We start from the raw sequence: 15,026 nt of genomic DNA on the forward strand, positions 1-15,026 counted from the left end.
GACACAACACACATTCATCATTCATTAACATCCCTCATAATAACAACTCCAAAAAGGATTTTTGATTGCCCAAGATCATTTAAGATGGAATTTGGAGTTTTGCAAGGTTAAAGCTCTTGTGTCAACAGGAAAATGTAGAGCTAAGCCTTTATCAACTCTCTGAAGTGTCCATATTTCCTGTTTGGCAAGCAATGATATACAATACTGTATCCCTTCCTGTGTGGGCAGTCTAAGCTGTTCAAGAGCAAAGTACCATGAAAGCGGCCAGCACATGAGGGCTTCTAACACATTGCAAAAACGGATGCTGGAATTAAACACAAGGAATTTCGCAGTGGGAAGTATAGACCAGTTTGGAACGAGATTAGGGAATAGGACTAAGGCAATTATGTTGTATTAACCAAGTACTTGCTGTAAAGACATTGCTCCCTCTTTATACCTCCTTGCACCACTCATGTCATGCCTCATCTGGTGATAGTATGAAAATGGAATAGCAGTGCATCTTTAGGCCACATATCCGTGCAGCACAATGCCATTGGTGCCAAAGGCCAGATCAAGCATGTGTGGTGTGTAGGTTGGATTGTGATTATGTCAATGTTCCTTAAATAGCATGACATTATACAATACATACATGAAGGATCGTAGTAGGGCTGGGACGATGCACTTTTGTCCCAATCCGATACGGATCCCCATACTTGGGTGGCGATCCGATACGTATTGCGATACTTAAATATTATAAAAATATATATTTAAAAAAACTGAAGCATGTGTTTCCAAAGTTTTAACTTGAATGCCATTTGACATTTATTCAAGTGTCACGATTGAAAAGTACATAAACTGTTCCAGTAACTGTTCCTGATACACATACGTCCAATAAATAAAATTCAGTTCACAAAGCTCAACTATAAGGACCTCAAATGCTCCAAAAGTATGTTATAGAAGGTGTAACACATCACACAAGGTCTTGAAAGTTTCACAATACTACATCAATGGATCGATACTTGTATCGGCGTATGAAAAGTATTGCGATATTTAGTGATACAATATTTTTTTCCCAGCTCTAGATAATAGTGTGTCCAGCATCGTTCTCGATAAGTGAACCTCAAACCCAACCAAGGTTGCCAATTAAGTCTAGAGTCCACTTATTTGCCCTTGATAAACTTCTCCTTGCACTGAATTTGTGTTTTGGGCTATTGTCTTAAGAATAAGAAGAAGAATAAGAAGGCCTTTATTGATCCCACAATGGGGAAATTTTCATCGTTACAGCAGCAAAGATATAGGTCACACAGAAACGGCGGCAAATGTAGCCGTTAATGTATAACATTAACAGCAAACATTCAGAATCAAATACCAATGTAAATATACGCAGTAACCATGTGTATACACCAACATACATCTACATATAAAGTATGAAGAAGCACTTATTTAGCCTGTACATAGTACAGAGGAAAAAAATACTTTAAGTGACAGTGCTGCAGTGAAATATAAGGAACAGCATTGGATAAGAGTAAAAATACAGTAGTGGGGAATGTTGATTATTGCACAACATAAGATCAGGTGCAGGACTGCAAAATTGCACTAATGTCCGCCAGTTTGGAGAGACTGACAGCAGCAGGCAAGAAGGAGCGGCGGAATCTCTCCTTTGCACAGCGAGGGTGTAACAGTCCGTCGCTGAAGTAGCTGTGGAGTGCTGTTAGAGTGCCCTGGAGGGGGTCGGCCGGGTTGTCCAGCATTGATATCAGTTTAGCCATCCTCCTCCTGTCCCCCACTGAGTCCACCGAGTCCAGGGAGCAGCCCAGGTCAGAGCCGGCCCTCTTGACCAGTTTGTCCATCCTCTTCTTGTCCCGGGCCGAGACGCCGCCTGCCCAGGAGACCACTCCCTGGAAAATGACCGATGCAACCACAGAGTCATAAAAGTTCCTGAGGAATGCCCCTGAACCCCAAGAGACCTCTGTCTCCTTAGTAGGAAGAGTCTGCTCTGACCCTTCATATAGAGGCGTCTGTGTTGTCGCTCCAGTCCAGTTTATTGTTCAGATGAACACCCAGGTACTTGTAAGTTGAGACTCTCTCAACATCTGTTCCCCGGATATTCACTGGTGCAGGTGCAGAGTGTTGGCAACTACAGAAATCCACCATCATCTCTTTGGATTTCCCCACATTGATCAGGAGGCGGTTCTGCTGGCACTTGTTGCTGGATGAAGGATTGAAATTACTTGTCTTTATATGCGTGTACCTTTTTATTGCCTGGAAAAAGTACAGTTACCTTGGAGTCCATAAATTAGACATATAATGTGCCTACATTCGTGTAAATCAGGGGTGTCAAAGTCAAATGGATGGAGGGCCAAATAAAAAATTTTGCGACAAGCCGAGAGCCGGACTGATAGAATGTTCATTGAAATTTTTAAAAATGTCCAGATTCAATCGGGTCCTTCGCGCCTGCTGATGATGTCACGGTTTATATATCTGTAATATATTTCTTTGCCTCTATGCTTGTCATCCCCCTGGCTGTTGTGTTTTTATCTTCGGAGTTACTAAATAAAAAATAAAATAAAGTACATTACTGCTACTTTTGCGAGTCAGCTCATATATCACTTACGTTTGCGTTTCTCCTGCTAAACTGGAAACAATTTTCTGGTTGACTCGGGCTGCAAGATTGTATGAACTGTACATAATGTGAAGTAAACCGGAGAGGATCATATGATTGGTATGATGTCTGCAGCTGACTCTATTTTAGAGTGGCAAGGTATGAATGAGGGTGTTCCTGTCAGAAAACACAGGCCCGTATTCCACTTGACACGTCTATTTATTGTGGTCTGCAACAACACAGACAAAGAATAACCTAGCAACATCATCCAATGCATATCCATTAGTTAACAATATGCCTAAACATTACAATTCACTGTATTACGTAATTAAACAGCCAAATAATAGCCTACATACAATACACATTCACACGTTTCATCACTAGAATAGTTAGCACACTAGCCGAAATAATTAACTAGTGTTCATCAATGTGACATCACTCACGAGAACATATCTAGGCTATTATGTACAGCAGTTACCGGAGCCGAACCTAAATGATTAAATTCACCTTTTAACATTTACACCTGCAACTACTGAGTTTGCTGGCACGAACAATCTACTAGCTAGCTTTGTCGAAGGAGGAAAAAAGAAAAGAAAGCACGTCTCTCGCTATCAACACTTAGCGCTCGAGGAGCGTTCAATGCCTGCTCACAGTGTGGGACATTTCGGCATTACATCGAAACTCAATGAATTGATCAAATGCCAACAATTAGTAATAATAAAACAATGTGAGATTTCTAACATGAAATATTTCTTGATAAAGTGTGTTTTACTTCAAATAACTTTTCACCACAATCCGATTCTGAAAGCCCCGAAATGTGACGTGAAGTCGACCGAAGGACAATCCTTGCAAAAGTAGCGGTAATGATCGTTATAACAACAGCCAGGGGGTGCAAACATAGATGCAATGAAATATATTACAGAAATAGTGTAACAAATTGTGTTATCTGTGTTGTGGTCGAATTTGTGTCTTGCCAAGTCGTGTTGTTTCCGAGGTTGATGAATGCATCGTGCGGCCCGCTGGATGGGAGGGCATGCTAGCGAGAGTAGCGGAGGACGAAGAGAAGAGCCATTGCTATTTTTTGACTGAGCGGTTGTTGTACTGCATTGGCGTCGGCTGCGGCCCACAGTAGCCGGTTGGACTAATAAAAACGAAATAATTAAACTACGTCTGTGTTCTTGGAAGACGCTACAATATATTTTAAATCGTGAAGTCACTGGCAGGCGCGAAGGACCCAATCACATCTGCTACCCACATCGGCTTGCTGCGGTCTGCGGGCCGGATCTAATAATAAAGCAATATCATCCCAGGGGCCGTAGAAGACCTTGACTTTGACATATGTGGTATAAATTGTAATTGAGAAAAGGGCTCCCTAGATTTGTCGACTAATCACGACAACGTTGATGATCAAAATCGTCGACAATTCATTTTAATCGTCGATTTCCTTATTCGCCGCATTATTTTTCTCTCGAAACTGCCGCGTCTCGCACTCCTCCCGCTGGCTGTTTTTCTGTCTGTAAAGCACATGTGCAGTGGTGGTAATCCGGGTCATATGTGATGTAAACAGAAGCATTGTGGATAAAGTAGTGTAAAGGCTAATTTGCGTTTAGGCATAGGCACAGTTGTGTCTACAAGCTAGCTGCAGTTAGCATACACACGTTACATTGTGTTTGATGTAACGTTGTAACACAATGTCCTATTTGGTATGCTAACACATCGTAGCATCTACTATGATTAAGCAGCCATTAGTCAGTAAACTCGCGTTTATTAACAACCAAAACTGTGTGTGTTCATGCCCGCGGTCGACATTGAGGCAGGAAGCACTCACTTGCCCTCCCTTTCTCTGTCACTCGCGAACGGAGTGATGCGTTCATGAACTGGGAAATATCAGCACTCAACACAAAATGACCACAAATATGTGCCACTCATCGGCATCATATAAAAATAAAACCCATAATTAAGTTTGTTGCCATATACTACGTTATAGTGCAAAAAAAAAAAAAAGTTCTTCCTTTTTTTGTTACAGGTCTACACCACCTTTTGATTGTGTGGATCAATTCAGTACTTTTAAATTATGCATACGTGGTGAAGAAAAACAAAACCTTCCCGATAAAGGTTAAATTAAGCAAAATTAGAAACCACTACAACTGTTTATTTTAGCTTTCTTTAGCACAGAGCATTTTCTTAATTTGTCACTGATAGTGTAGTGGTACACACGCCTGAGTTGTGTGCGGGCAGCGTGGGATCGGTTCCCGCTCAGTGATGATGTCTGTGTTTGTGCCCTGCGACTGGCTGGCGACCAGTTCGGGATGTCGTCTGCCTTTCGCTCATTGTCAGCTGGTATATAGACTGCAGCACCTCCCCGCGACCCTGTACAGGATAAGCGGTTTGGAAGATGACACCCACATTTTCTCAATTTACTCCTCAGATTTCACTACTTTCTGTTAAAAAAAAAACAAGTCTTGTTGCCCAAGAAGAGTCAATCATGTATACAAATCTTTCTTTTCGTATTTATAGATAATTTCAATTAGTGCAACTCTGCATAGTGTATAGTTGTGGTTCCATTTTAAAATGCACAAAAGAATTACAGCTAAAAATTTTAAGGCCAAAGTATTGCCAGCAATTTAAGTTGCTGCCTTATCCATAAACACGTCAGGAATGATGGCTAAAGTTGCAAAGTTTAATACAAGTTGAATGTACTATCGTCTTAATTGTCTTCATAATTAGTTTGTACACAAAGAATTCAAGATGTAAGCGAATGCTGGCTATTATAAGAGCAGCAGCTGGCTGCTGCGATTTGCGGCAATTTATAAATTATCTGATTAGTCGACTGATCGCGACTACTGTTGGTGATTAGTCAACAAGTAAAATAATTGTTTGTGGCAGCCCTACTTGAGAAACACCTTCTACTCCAACTTTAAAGTCTATGTGAAAGGTTTAACACAGCCAAGGAGTATGTGAGGGAGTTAATACGGCTGTCAATTAATGCTTTCCCACGCAGTTCATCGGCACGATAAGATAACCTTCATCATCTATATTCATTAAACATGCAAAGGTTGTAGACGTACTACTAACCATCAATGGTCCCTTTTACTGAGTCACAGTGGGCGTCTTGTCTTGTTAAACATCAGCCGTATGGCTGTTGCCCAACAGTCACAGGTGCAGGATATGAGACAGCCACAGTGTTTTGGGCTCATCTCAACAGCATCTTTGAGTTCACCAAGGCAGGTGCAACGAGGTTTCCTCTTTGTCTCTGCCCATATGGGATCTGTTTTGCCGTCCTCCACGAGCTTCTTATTCTGAGAAACCTGTAGACATGCAAACACAGAGAAAGGGAGCATTGAGTTCTTTTGTAGGGAATTAAAATCAGTAGAGGTGTTTACGTTCTAAACTGACTAGTTTCCAACAATATTTTCATTACTTATGTCTTTTATTACTTCTACTACCACTACTACAATTTTCATAAAACGTGTTGGTATGAGTCAATGGCCAAGGAAGAAAACCAATTAAATTTTGCGCTGATGTACTTCATATAATGGCAAGACTTTCTAAACACGGTGAATGTACCACTTATGGCTTTGTCTTTTTTTTTCAGCTTGAGTCATATTGAAGTATGCATTGGAGAGATGAGGAATGAAGGTCAGTTGCTGCAAGCCAGAGTTGTGTGTGAATAAAAGGGAGGCCCATGGAACGGTGAGGTTGCAAGGAGGAGAGGTGGCCAAGTTTCAAGTACTTTGGATCTACTGTTCAGAGCAATTGGGAGAGTGGAGGGTAGGACAGGTAATAACAGTAACCATGCTGTATGTTTTGGAGATGGTAGCAATGACGAGAAGACAGGAGACAGAGTTGGAGGTGGCAGACCTAAAGATGTGAACATTCTCTTTGAGAATGACGAGGATGGACAAGATCAGAAAGATCAGACCAAGCGAGAGAGGCCAGATTTAGGCTAGGTTCACACCGCAGGCATTTTTTTTTCACACCGCAGGAATTTTTTTCCCATATGCGACCTTTATCTGATTTTTTTTTTATGACAGCCTGTACGGCTCAATTCCGATTTTTTCAAAGTAGTGTTTCATATGTGGTCCTAGATCGGATAGTATCCGATCTTTTCCAATGCGCATATGTCCGACATTGACTTCATTCGGAGCCCAAAATGTGCCCCGCGCAGGCAGAGGGAAACTGCTGGCAGCAGGGGATCGAATCTGCAAAGTTGTTTTGAATAACACTATAGACTTTATATTTTACTTTAATTTAATCCCACTTGAAAAATGAAGCATAAAGTGGACATTTATGGCGATCGTAGTAATTCAGCCACGGCTCAGATAGATTCATTTTTTTACGCACGGTTAAGACACGATGTTATTTTTAGTGATGTCTCCATGAAATGAGATATTAAAGCCTTGCCTCATAATTTCCCCCAAATACTGTATTTATGTCTACCTGCTACCTAATCGCTTGACTGTATAAATGCCCCGACACGCTGGACCACATTTACTTCCGCAAACAGAACGTTGGGTGTGACGCCGTCTCTTCTTCTGCTGCATGCGGGCCACTTTGACGACGCATGTGTTCATACAGCAGACAAGACCGAGGTCGCATTTATACTGTAATATGAACGCTTACACAAAAAAATTTAACATCAAGACCTGCAGTGTGAACCTAGCCTTAGTTGGTTTGGGCAAATGCAAAGCAAGTACAGTGGATATATCAGTATAAGGATGCCAAAAAATAGAACCGCCTGGTAGGTGGCAAAGAGGAGGACCACCGAGTACATTTGTAGATGTGATGTGAGAGGACTTGTAGATAACTGGAGTAAGGTAGACCCTCGAGGATTTCGCGAAGTTGCAATCGCAACTATTAACGCAAAATCAAGAAAATGCCTCGAAATCGCACTTTCCTGCAACTTTGTTCAAACACCACAACTTTCCCGCAACAACTGCATTTTAAAACTGAAAATTTCAAGGAAATTGCAAGGGAATTTTGAACATGTTAAAAATTTCCTTGCAACAAGAAAAATCCGCACAACTGTTGGCGACCATCTGGTGAACATTTTGCGAACATTTGCAACATTGAACGAAACCTGGCGAACTCTGATGTGAACACATTTGCTGCCTTTGAAAAACACTGAAATTGTTCGCTGCTCAGTGGCATAAAGGGCTTTTCTGAGATACTCAACTCATTTTTTAACATTGACAAACAGATCAGCATGCATAATTTTGCATTTTAAACATTTTATCAATTTTAACAAATAGAATAGCCAAGAAATCAAAAGGTTCATGCACTATAGTTTTTATAAACCAATAGTGCATTTCCCAATCAAAGTGAAATGTGTTTTCACAAGGACAGAATATTGACTGATGAAGTGCAGGCAACTACGGTCCTGTCAGCTTGGCTGGGTAAACAAATAGGCGCGATAATCAGTCACGTGACGTCTGGAGAGACATTTTCATAGTATAGTATTTGTCCGCGGATGACATGGTTGACTGACAGTTGTAGTAGTAGTTCATTGTTTATTCTGTCAGCAGTCATCCATTACAATCCATAATTTATAATTATAATTTGTATAATTTGTAATACACCAATTCCAGTCATATGTCCCGTGACAAAAAGACAAAACAAAAAAGTCGCAATAAATAAATCATCATCTAAATCATTCTCTGCAACTTTCCAAAATAGCTTTGCTAACAAGTTTTGTAAAAAGTAACAGTGATTCACAGGTTTTCCAATGTATATTTGCATCATTCCAATATTTCACCCCAACAATAGAAACACATCTCCTTTTGACTGCTTTTTGCACAGTAAACTTACAAACACCTCTTAAACAATATTGAGACTCCCGGATTTCAAAGAGCTTTTGTATAGAGTGAGGAAGAGATTGTGTTTTTGCTTTAAACATTATTGCGTGATTTTATAATTATATAAGTCTTTTAATTTCGTAACGTTTGATTTGAAAAAGAGTGTGTCTGTATGCGCATAATAGTGAGTCTTATTAATAATTCGTATTGCTCTCTCTTGCAGAACTACAATTGCATTTATTGTAGCTTTTTTGGGTAAATCCACACAATTCTACGCCATAGGACAACAATGTGGAATTTAATGCCTTCCGATAGGCCCCCTAGAGTGGGCTTCGTTGTAATGCAGTAGCGAGTCATCCTCTCTACCTCCACGCCGTTGCACAGAATCGCCTACAGCTGGGTCAACCCATGGAAGAATGTAAAGTGATTGACAGAAAAATCTACTTTTTTTTTTTTTTTTTTAAATTCTGATTGCCCCCCCTGACTTCCGTAGGCCCCTGGGTTCAATCCCAGGTAAGCCCGTTGCGTTGGTAAGGACGGTGAATACATAGAGCGTTTATAATACAAATGTGCAAAGGAAGATATTGGCAAATATCTGGAGAAATGAAAAACCTGCGTCAATGGGTAATGGGTAACACTGACAGCAAAGGAAGAAAATGAGTTAATGTTGTCTTTGACTAATTTGAATACACACTGAAACACATTATCATTATGCGGGGTCCAAGGTATGACAATGAGACAAAAAAAAAGAGCAGGTCAAGCTGCCGAGATGATTGCCTGTGTGAAGCATCCCCTTCTGAGCATGTAGCTGTCGTAAGTATCTTTATTGTTATTTCTTCACTTATGCAAAACCTTGAAAGCATTCTATACATGCAAATGGATACACACGCACACACACACACACATACCCGCACCCCCCCACACACACAGACACAAGCAAGCATCAAGCGCAAGAAGTGTTGAATCAATATTAACTGTGTTAGAAGATTAAAATTGCTACGCTGCACATCCTGCAGCCATGTGCAACTCTGTGAGATACCAGGCAGCTCCCCATAGTCAAATAAAGCAAAATGATTAAAGTGCACAATTTAATCAGAGTTTCAATACTGTGTCCACATTTGAGTTCAAAATTGATGTAACTGGTTTAACCATTCATACTGCACTTACTTTATTCATTCAAAATATAAAATACTGTAATCTTACAGCCTCAAGGTTATTCAGTTGGAGGATTGACTGTACTCTATTTTACTGTATTGTACTATCATTATGTACAAAGAAACTTTTGAAAAGTGTCGTTATTATTCTTAGGTTGATTTAATTAACTTTTTGAATGCTCTCCTATACTCCCCAAAAAGATTCAGACATGTTCCTGCAAGTAGAAACTGTGGGAATTACCCTCCAAAATTGTCTTGGTTCTGCCCCACCGAAATGTCAGTAGAAAATGTGCACAGAGGTTTATAGAGTCATTAGTGTGACATCTACTGTAATGTAGTATTGAGCAGGTTATGAGGTCATTTTCATGGCCAGATATGCAGCTGTATAGCCTCTGTGCTTTTTGTACACAGAATTAGCCAATTCTGATTTTAAGAACTACATTTTTTAAAAATAATTAGATAGATTCCTGCATTTACATGTTTATATAAGCATAAGGTGGTTGACTGGTTAGCGCGTCCGCCTCACAGGTCGTGGGTTCGATCCCGGCCCCCTGCCTCCCTGTGTGGAGTTTGCATGTTCTCCCCGTGCCTGCGTGGGTTTTCTCTGGGTACTCCGGTTTCCTCCCACATTCCAAAAACATGCATGGTAAGTTGATTGGATTCTCTAAATTGCCCCTACGTGTGATTGTGAGTGCAGATGTTTGTCTCTGTGTGCCCTGCGATTGGCTGGCAACCAATTCAGGGTGTCCCCCGCCTACTGCCCGAAGACAGCTGGGATAGGCTCCAGCACGCCCACGACCCTTGTGAGGATAAGCGCGGTATAAATAATGGATGGATGGATGGATATAAGCATAATGTATGTGTGTCAATGTATGTACATATATATTTATTCACGTTCAGCTTTTACATTACATGCCATATTCTTGACCTATTTGACTCCATTTCATATCATCCATTGTTGATTTTGACAATACATTTGCACCGTTACGGTCAAGCAAATATGTTCATATAATTGATAATGACTCAACGTAATGTTGCTTTGAGTGTGAGGGTGTGCGCATCTACTCTTCTCTAGTCCACCCCCAACTAGTTGAATGTCTTGTCAAATTATATAAATTGTGAACGAAATAATTGACACTCACCTTATTTTTGAGGGAAGTGTTAGCAATGTATCACAACCTGTCGCTTTTTAAACTGGCGGTATAACGCTGGATGCCAGTCAGTGAGGTACATTTGGCCTGATTTGAAGTGTTCCCACCTTGAGCCATGGTCGTTTTAAAACAACCCTCACAAACAGGCTTTGCCATGTTGTTTGGCTTGCCATGGCTGTCGCCCATGCACGCGCAAACAAGTTCCATATCACACTTTTCGTGTCATTCTTTTCAACGAGGAGCGGAGTGTCATCAAGTGGAGGGCCGAGGGCTTCACTGCTTGAGGCCATCTCCCTCACATGCAGGAGGCGTACCACTTATGGCGTTTCTCTCTCTGTATCCTCTTCTAGCAATGACCTCTCCATCACGCACAATCCCCAACTTGCATGATTTTGCGAGGGCCTATTCATCGCTGCTCACAATTCAATGTTAAAATCCGTTCTCTGGTACAAGGCATTCTGTTCAAATAACAGTGTTACTCATTAATCAGATTCAGAAGCCATTGATGTGTGAACACACACTAAAGTCAATGTTGAACAATGACTAAAAAAAAACTTGAAATTGCACCTAATGTTCCAGGGTTATTGTGTGTGAGAATGACCATTAATAATCCTGGGAATTTCTGAGGCGCTCCAACAAATGTTTTGTCATGTAAAACCAATGAGCCCATGCTTGCTCACAATGCAGTGCTAACCAATGGTCTCTCTCCCATTCCTTTCTATCAGCCATGAAGTCAGACCGCAAGCGTCTAAAGGCGGAAAAGGCTGACCTGGTGAATCAGATGCAGCAACTTTATTCCACACTGGAGAGCCGAGAGGAGCAGCTCCGTGATTTTATTCGCAACTACGACCAGCACAGAAAAGTACAAGATTACATGCATCAGACTTTTCTTCGCCCGTTCATAGCGACATTTGTAGGATGCCCATCGAGTGGACAAATTTGGGTTCGCTCTTGTTTTTTGGTTTGTTTTTTACCAATAGGACTACATTAAACTGCTGTTTCCCAACCTTACTACTTAAAAGGAAAGTAAACTCAAACATATATTTTTCAAGAATATGTTCTATGCAAGCCCACTAGTTGAAACAAGGCATTCTGATCAATTTTGCATTTGTGGAATAAGAGTTAATCCACCTGTTTTTAGCCATCTCGGCTGACCTGTTTTCTGAAGCTGAGCCGTGATTGGTCGTTACCTGAGCCCTGAGCAGTTGTGATGTCATTTTCAGTCGACAGAAGTGACAAAATGGCCGCCCCCAGAGATGGCTAAAAAGGGGTGGATTTTGCTGCTTAACTCACATTATACAAAGGCGATATCAACAGAATGCCGTGTTTCAACTAGTGGGCCTGCTGGGAACATATTCTTGAAAAATATATGTTTGGGTTTATTATATTGAATAATTCCCTGTTGCATGTCTGAGGGTCTCACATAGCGCAGTAATGTACTATGGCACAGTAGGTGTGAGTCATTTCCTTAATGCACTACAAAATAAGCATCGAATCATATTGTTGTAATGTTATACTGCTTATAGTCCCTGGGTGGCATATTTGCAGAGTACCTAGTGATTGCTGCCTGCCGGCAATATGGGCATTTACCAGGGAGTTGCACTTTCTTGTTATTTTGAAATGTGCACACCAACTTCAGGCTCTTGTTGTCCACCAGGAGAGCGAGGATGCGGTGAAGACTCTCGCCAAAGAGAAAGACATGCTGGAGAGAGAGAAGTGGGACCTGCGGCGGCAGACCAAGGAAGCCACGGAGCACACGGGAATGCTGCGCACACAGTTGGACCTCAAGGAAAACCGCATCAAGGAGCTGGAGGCTGAACTGGCCATGGTGAGATGGGAGATAGTAGAGGGCAGGGGCATGGAAAAATCAGGCAATCCTGAGTTGAATTTCAGTTCAAACACCGCAGTATAGTACTCTGTATCTGAGTCTTTCTCCATCACTTTATTAGTTAACAGGCAGTGACAGTAGATGGTCAGTGCTAATCTGATTGTTAAATCAAATAACACACTTTTTCGAAACTATTCCTCAATCCGAAAGTCACGTCCGTAACTATGGTTCTATGAATCCCGAATGACCGCCAGCGCATCCTGCCACTCAGAATCCTCGTGTTCACGTGAGTAAATTCCGTAGGAAACGAACCTCTGGTCACACCGGAACTTATACACGTCCAGTGTCATCCAGGTGACTAATTTGGCATGCATACTCGAACTGTGCATGCGCGAAGGGAACATTCAGTGCATTAAGCACCGCCCCCTGGAAGTCAGAAGGGATGAAATAGCTTTATCTGGATCTGCACTAAAAAGAGTCTGCATTTAAATCTCTTCAGAATGCTGGATGGTCTCTTCGCGTTTTTTAACAGGTGTTCCAAAGCACCACATAGCAAGAATATATGTCAATACTCTTCTTTACAACAATCATTTTAATGATTGAATTAAATGATATGTAACAAATAGTAGTGCTGATGTCATGTTGGTTTTCTGTCAACTAGTTGAGGCTGAATCAACAGCACCTGTTATCTGCAGCCAAGTAGAACCAATTTTGTCTTAAATGCTTCAAGGCTTGATTAAAGGTCATTTCTACAAAAATTCTCAGTGATAATGAATCCCCTGATCAAATATTACGCCTGTTCCTTCCATTGATACCTTGACAAAGCTTCGTGAAATTCAGTTTTGTAGTTTTTGTGGTATCTTGCTTACAAACAAACATGATAAAACGATCGCCTCCTGACCAAAACATTTCACATATGAAATAATTTGAATGTGCAGTATGGCCCTCCCTCATGTCTCCATCCCCTTCAGATCAGTAACTGTGTCAATCAAAGAATGGAGTTCCGGGTGTTTGAGCGGCTCGGGGACAGGGACTTCTCCCCGAGGGTTATGGCGGTAAGATGGACCCCTGCCCTGTTCAGCTTTGACTTTAACTTGTCTTAACCCCCACTTGATCCTTGGAAAGATCCCCTAATTGTTGTTGTGGACACTTGCTTGACTAATCCCGAGCTCATCCCAATTGAAACCGGTCATTTGACCAGCAGTGACCCCAAGGATTCCCTGAGTGATTGAGCGAAATTTGATTTAGCTCTAATTCAGAAAGAAGACGTAGACAATATTGTGACCACTAATGAAGGGTTGTGATTCCGTTTTGTTTTGCATGTCAGCCCTGGTGATTGATGATTGTTTGACCTGATTGTGGTGGTGTTGTTTTGCACCCTCCTGCTTTGCATGGGGGAATATGAATACATTTCAGGCATAATTTACCTGGCGGTTAACACAGAAAACTATTGACAAAAGCAATATTCAAAAGTTCCAATCTCTTATCTTGGGTCCTGTTAAAGTAATGACTGGATAATGCTGTTGTTTTAATATAAAACATATAAAACAGTACCAACCACTTTGTTATACTGCTTAGCAGGAAAGCTAAAGTCCTCACTTTTACTACTTACTGTATATCTGATGTGCTTTTCCTAGAGTCCAGTTGTAATGTTTGTATTATAAATGGCACAGACAATGCACTTAATTCGTGATTTACGAAGAAAGTCCCCAACTGAAATAAAATTGTCGTCATCCTGCAAACACAGCAAAGTAAATCAACAGAATTCTTTCTTCTGATGCGTTACTATGCACAGTTCGCAGTGCTCAACGATATCTGCCCCATAGGCCAATGAAAGAAAATTGTGCGTAGGACAGAATGTTTGAGCGACAAACTGACAAACTGGTAGCTGGTGTCAAGTAAGAGTGTTGAAGTGCAGCATCTTGACAGGGAGACTAAGAATTGGAAACATTTTAGGCATGGCAAAGCAACTTTATTATAGAGCACATTTTATACACAAGGAAACGCAATGTGCTTCACATAATTAACAGTACAACATTTAAAAGCATTTGTAAACAGAAGAGTTACAGACATTTAAAAGCAAAGTAAAGAAATAAAAAGTAGATTTATTTTTTACATGTTTTTTTAATGTTCATACCTTAATCATAGGTATGGGGGGGAAAGCATTTTTTTTACCTTGATTTAAGAGTATTTAAATTTGTGGCTGACTGCATTTCTGTTGACAGCTTATTCCATTTGCGTTCCGCACATTTGCTTTGACCTCTAGGCATCACTAATTGACCCGAGTTTGCAGTCCACACGCCCCTACTAGGGTTATACTCAATTAGCATTTCTTTAAGAAAAAAGTCAACCCAAACATATTTTTTTCCCATAATATGCTCTGTGCAGGCCCACTTGTCTAAACACGGCAGTCTGATTAATATTGTGTTTGTGGAATATAAATTAAGTAGCAAAATTCCCCCCTCTTTGAGCCATCTCAGGTGGCTGCCATTTTGTCACTTCTGTCGACTGAAGATG

The 15,026-nt window shown here is 40.9% G+C and overlaps 1 protein-coding gene across 5 annotated transcripts in view; it reads left to right on the forward strand.

Annotated features, from left to right (window-relative positions):
• The window catches only part of kazna (kazrin, periplakin interacting protein a), a 178,820-nt gene that overhangs the window by 145,004 nt on the left and 18,790 nt on the right, over positions 1 to 15,026 (forward strand). For 3 of the 5 annotated variants that reach the window (XR_015089619.1, XM_086052100.1, XM_086052122.1), the window contains 3 exons: positions 11,407 to 11,543; positions 12,339 to 12,509; positions 13,481 to 13,564. Coding sequence is in view for 4 of the 5 variants with exons in the window: in XM_086052100.1 (XP_085908226.1) it covers positions 11,407 to 11,543; positions 12,339 to 12,509; positions 13,481 to 13,564 (392 nt within the window). In the remaining variant the exon portion in view is untranslated. The remainder of the gene's footprint in view (positions 1 to 11,406; positions 11,544 to 12,338; positions 12,510 to 13,480; positions 13,565 to 15,026) is intronic. The other 2 variants (XM_086052103.1, XM_086052109.1) reach the window with 2 other exon arrangements.

The sequence above is a fragment of the Filicampus tigris genome, chromosome 1 (assembly GCF_054856515.1).
Source record: "Filicampus tigris isolate MCC_2025a chromosome 1, RoL_Ftig_1.0, whole genome shotgun sequence".
Lineage (NCBI taxonomy): Eukaryota > Metazoa > Chordata > Actinopteri > Syngnathiformes > Syngnathidae > Filicampus > Filicampus tigris.